This window comes from Pygoscelis adeliae, unplaced genomic scaffold, assembly GCF_000699105.1.
Source record: "Pygoscelis adeliae isolate BGI_AS28 unplaced genomic scaffold, ASM69910v1 Scaffold116, whole genome shotgun sequence".
NCBI classification, from domain to species: Eukaryota; Metazoa; Chordata; class Aves; order Sphenisciformes; family Spheniscidae; genus Pygoscelis; species Pygoscelis adeliae.
The window spans coordinates 1,660,025-1,663,702 of NW_008825080.1; the positions used below are offsets into that span (position 1 = coordinate 1,660,025).

Here is a 3,678-nt window from a genome sequence, read left to right on the forward strand (position 1 = left end):
GGCTAAACAGCAAAAAGTACAAAATTTACATGTGTAATGCATAAAAGGAGGTGAGGGCCCCTTTGATCCAGTCTGTCTCAGTACATCTAATGGTTTCTTTCCCAATGCCAGCAGCACCTTCTCTGTACCATTCCCATACAATAACCACCACATGCAGCTGTGAGAGGAGCTGTGTCGATGCTCATGGCTGGCACCTCCTGTGTACCTCCAGAGACTGGTCAAGAGGAGCAACACAAGCCATGAACCTCTGCCTTGTCTCCTTGCCTTCCTCCCAGCCCATACCACACCTCTCTTTGAGTAAGGGACTAGCTCAGACCTGAGCTTGTTATTAACGTGTCTTTGCTGAGTTTACCGATTGTGAGAGCAGCCTGCAGATCTGGCATGATAAGGAAATCTGATTAATGGGCCCTGTGGTAAAGTCACTTCTTTTTTCATATACTAGTCACCGATGATGACTTTCCAGAGGCAATGACTCTTAGTCTCTCCTGATCTCCCAAGCACACAGGTCAAAGCTTCTGAACCAAATGAACAGTTCCCTCAGCAATAGACTCTCCAATAGAATAAAAATCAAATTAACATTTTTAATTTACAAATTTTATCAAATGTGTAATTTAAAAGACCAGCTAGAAGAAAGAAAAGAAATTAAATTCTCTTCAGTTGAGTAGTGATTGAGAGGGAATCTGCACTGGTGAAGGCAGATTTAACATCAGCTTTCTAGTTTTCCCAAGCCCACAACCAGAGCTCCAGCTTTCACAGACTAACCTTTCCCAGGGTAAGAGTGGATTGCGTTTCCATGGCAGCCAAGTTTTGAAGTCGAGAGTGATGACTGCATCCCGGGGAGAGAAGGTTACATGTGGGGAATTACGCTGGGCTGTAAACCCCAGCATGGAGCTCATGTGGGTTCAGCTGCAACAATATTTGATCACAACGTGAATAGTGTGGCTAACACTTTAAAATTATCTTTAAAGATCTTTTATCACTCAAAAATATATATGACAATGTTTAAAATATAATTTATATCAATGTGTAATAATAATAATAATATATTATTTGATTATGTAAAAGACTTTTTACTAACTTTTCAGATTCTCTTTAAGCCATCTCCCTTTTCTCTGCACAGCTTCCGTAGTTATGCTATCTCCAGAAGACACGACACTAAGGATAAGTGACCAGTCACTTAATCCGTCTTTCCTTTGATCAACTCTCTGGTATGATTTAGGTGTCAGTTTTACTTTCTCCTTCTAACAAGGTAGTGCAGTGGCTGGACTGTAGGTCTGACCCTCAGCCACAGTGAACAGCACAGCTCACTGCAGCTGTACTTCTTTTTGAGTTAATAGAGATCAGAAACTCTTTTTAAAATTAAATACGAGACTGTGGCTGACCAACAATACATATCTAGAGCATTTTACCATTACATCAGATTTGATCCTGCACCAAAAAATCAACTCTTTTGACTCCTAGAGTTAACAGGTTAATAGTTGTCGTGGTTTAACCTCAGTCGGCAACTGAGCACCACACAGCACTCGCTCACTCCCCCCACCCCAGTGGGATGGGGGAGAAAATTGGAAGAGTAAAAGTGAGAAAACTCGTGGGTTGAGATAAAAACAGTTTAATAATTGAAACAGAATAAAATACTATTACTACTAATAGTAATAGTAATAATAATAATAATAATAATAATAATAATAATATACAAAGCAAGTGATGCACGATGCAATTGCTCACCATCCACTGACTGATGCCCAGCCAGTTCCTGAGCAGCGGTTGCTGCCTCCTGGCCAACTCCCCCCAGCTTATGTACTGAGCATGATGTGTGCCCCCTCCCAGCTTCTTGTGCACCTCCAGCCTTCTCAGTCGGTAGAGCATGGGAAACTAAAAAGTCCTTGACTGGTGTAAGCATTACCTAGCAACAACTGAAACATCGGTGTGTTATCAACATTGTTCCCATCCTAAATCCAAAACACAGCACTGTACCAGCTGCTAGGAAGGAAATTAACTCTATCCCTGCCAAAACCAGGACAATAGTTCACTTGAAGCCAAAGGAGGTGTAGGCATGTGGAGCATGGGATGACCAGTCTGGAAGGAAGTTACAAGCAAAGAAGCAGAGGGAGAATCATCACTTTAATTTCTCTAGACACAAAAATCTGAGGAGTGTTCAGGAACAGGTCCTACAAGGCATCTGCTTTGAGTAATGCCTCATACTGTAATTGCCAAACAAAGTAAACCTCTCCTGGGTTTCAAGCAATAGTCCACCTTTCCTTTTTGCGGGAATTATTAACACAAACCATTGCTGCCAGAAGTTCACTCTCCTGAGAAGAGAATTCCCCTGGACACCGCAGGGAAAAGAAGAGACAAGCCTCAGTCTTCTGACTGGTGCAAGGATAACACTGAAACTGAAAACACCTGTGTCCTGATTTCAACCTACCTCATAGAAGTGTAGCCAGCAATATTATGAGCTAGTTCACTTATTACTTCATTGTTTCTCAAGTCATGTTACATTAATGTTAGTACGACTTCTTACAAGAGGTGGAAACTTTCTAGTTTCCTTATGTCCTGTCAGTGTCTACATCTGATAGTTTTGGAAGAAGTTATGATGAAAAACAAGTTTCAGATGACTAACAAAAACCACAGTGCTGTTTAGATACACTTTGTTCCACATCAAGTTATATAGTCATAAAAACTCAGTGAAAAAAGTGTCATTATTTTCACTGTTAATCATTTGTACTTGCTCTCCGCTTACTCATGGACATACTCCTCCCCTGCAGGTGATGCAGCAGAAGAGATTGACTTGACTGTGGTTTACCAAGCAGCAGCTAATGGCGATGTGAACACACTAACTGCAGTGATTCGAGAAGATCCTTCCATCCTGGAGTGCTGCGACAGTGAGGGTAAATGAAGGCTGAGTTTGTTCTCAGGGGATTAGTTGTTTCAGCTTGCAATTAAATTTTCCATTTTTTATCCTGATTTTTGTGTTCAGCAAATTATATTTAGCAGCAGAATATGGGAAATTTGAGTTATTCTTCAGAACATCCACTGGAAATGCTTGGTTTGGATACTTCTTTCCCCCTGTAATTCTAAGATTTTTTATATGGATACAAATAAGTTGTTTTGCTATAATCAGACAGTACTTTATCATGAATCTATTTTATCTTCTTTAGGAGATGCTGAGAAATTGTTGTCATTTCAGGGAAGGAAAAAGAATATTTTTTCAAAATCCGATGCTATACATTCTGCACATCTCTAGAGTAGAGCGTTCCAGTCTTTTGTACTTAAAAAGTATGTGTACAGACACAGTTAGAATGATTTTGTCATATAATTGTTTGCCAAAGGGTTGGTTGTAGAATGTGCAATGATCTAAATAATCTGTTTTATCTGTGAGACTGCTCCTTTTCATTTTGTGTTCAGGTTACTATTTAACGTTATTACAAAGTGCTGTCCATTGGCTGGGTTTTATGTGCACCTATTTCCCAAGTGAATTAGAGAAACAGATCTCTGGAAGCTTCTCTCAAGGAAGACTTTGTTTATTCAAAAGTATTTTTTTACTGCAGTTTCTTTTAAAGGGTCCATATGAACGCTGTCTTTTCTATTCCTTACCAGCTTTTACCAAGTTACCAATTATTCCTACACTTTAAACCAGACATCCTAACTGTCATCTTTAAAACATCTATTGGTCAGTAG

General features: G+C 39.8%; 1 protein-coding gene across 1 annotated transcript in view; it reads left to right on the forward strand.

Moving 5' to 3' along the window:
• Nucleotides 1-3,678, forward strand: part of ANKRD55 (ankyrin repeat domain 55) — a 52,507-nt gene that overhangs the window by 4,462 nt on the left and 44,367 nt on the right. Inside the window, exon 2 of the mRNA XM_009326929.1 lies at nucleotides 2,766-2,888. Within this exon, the coding sequence (XP_009325204.1) occupies nucleotides 2,766-2,888 (123 nt within the window). The remainder of the gene's footprint in view (nucleotides 1-2,765; nucleotides 2,889-3,678) is intronic.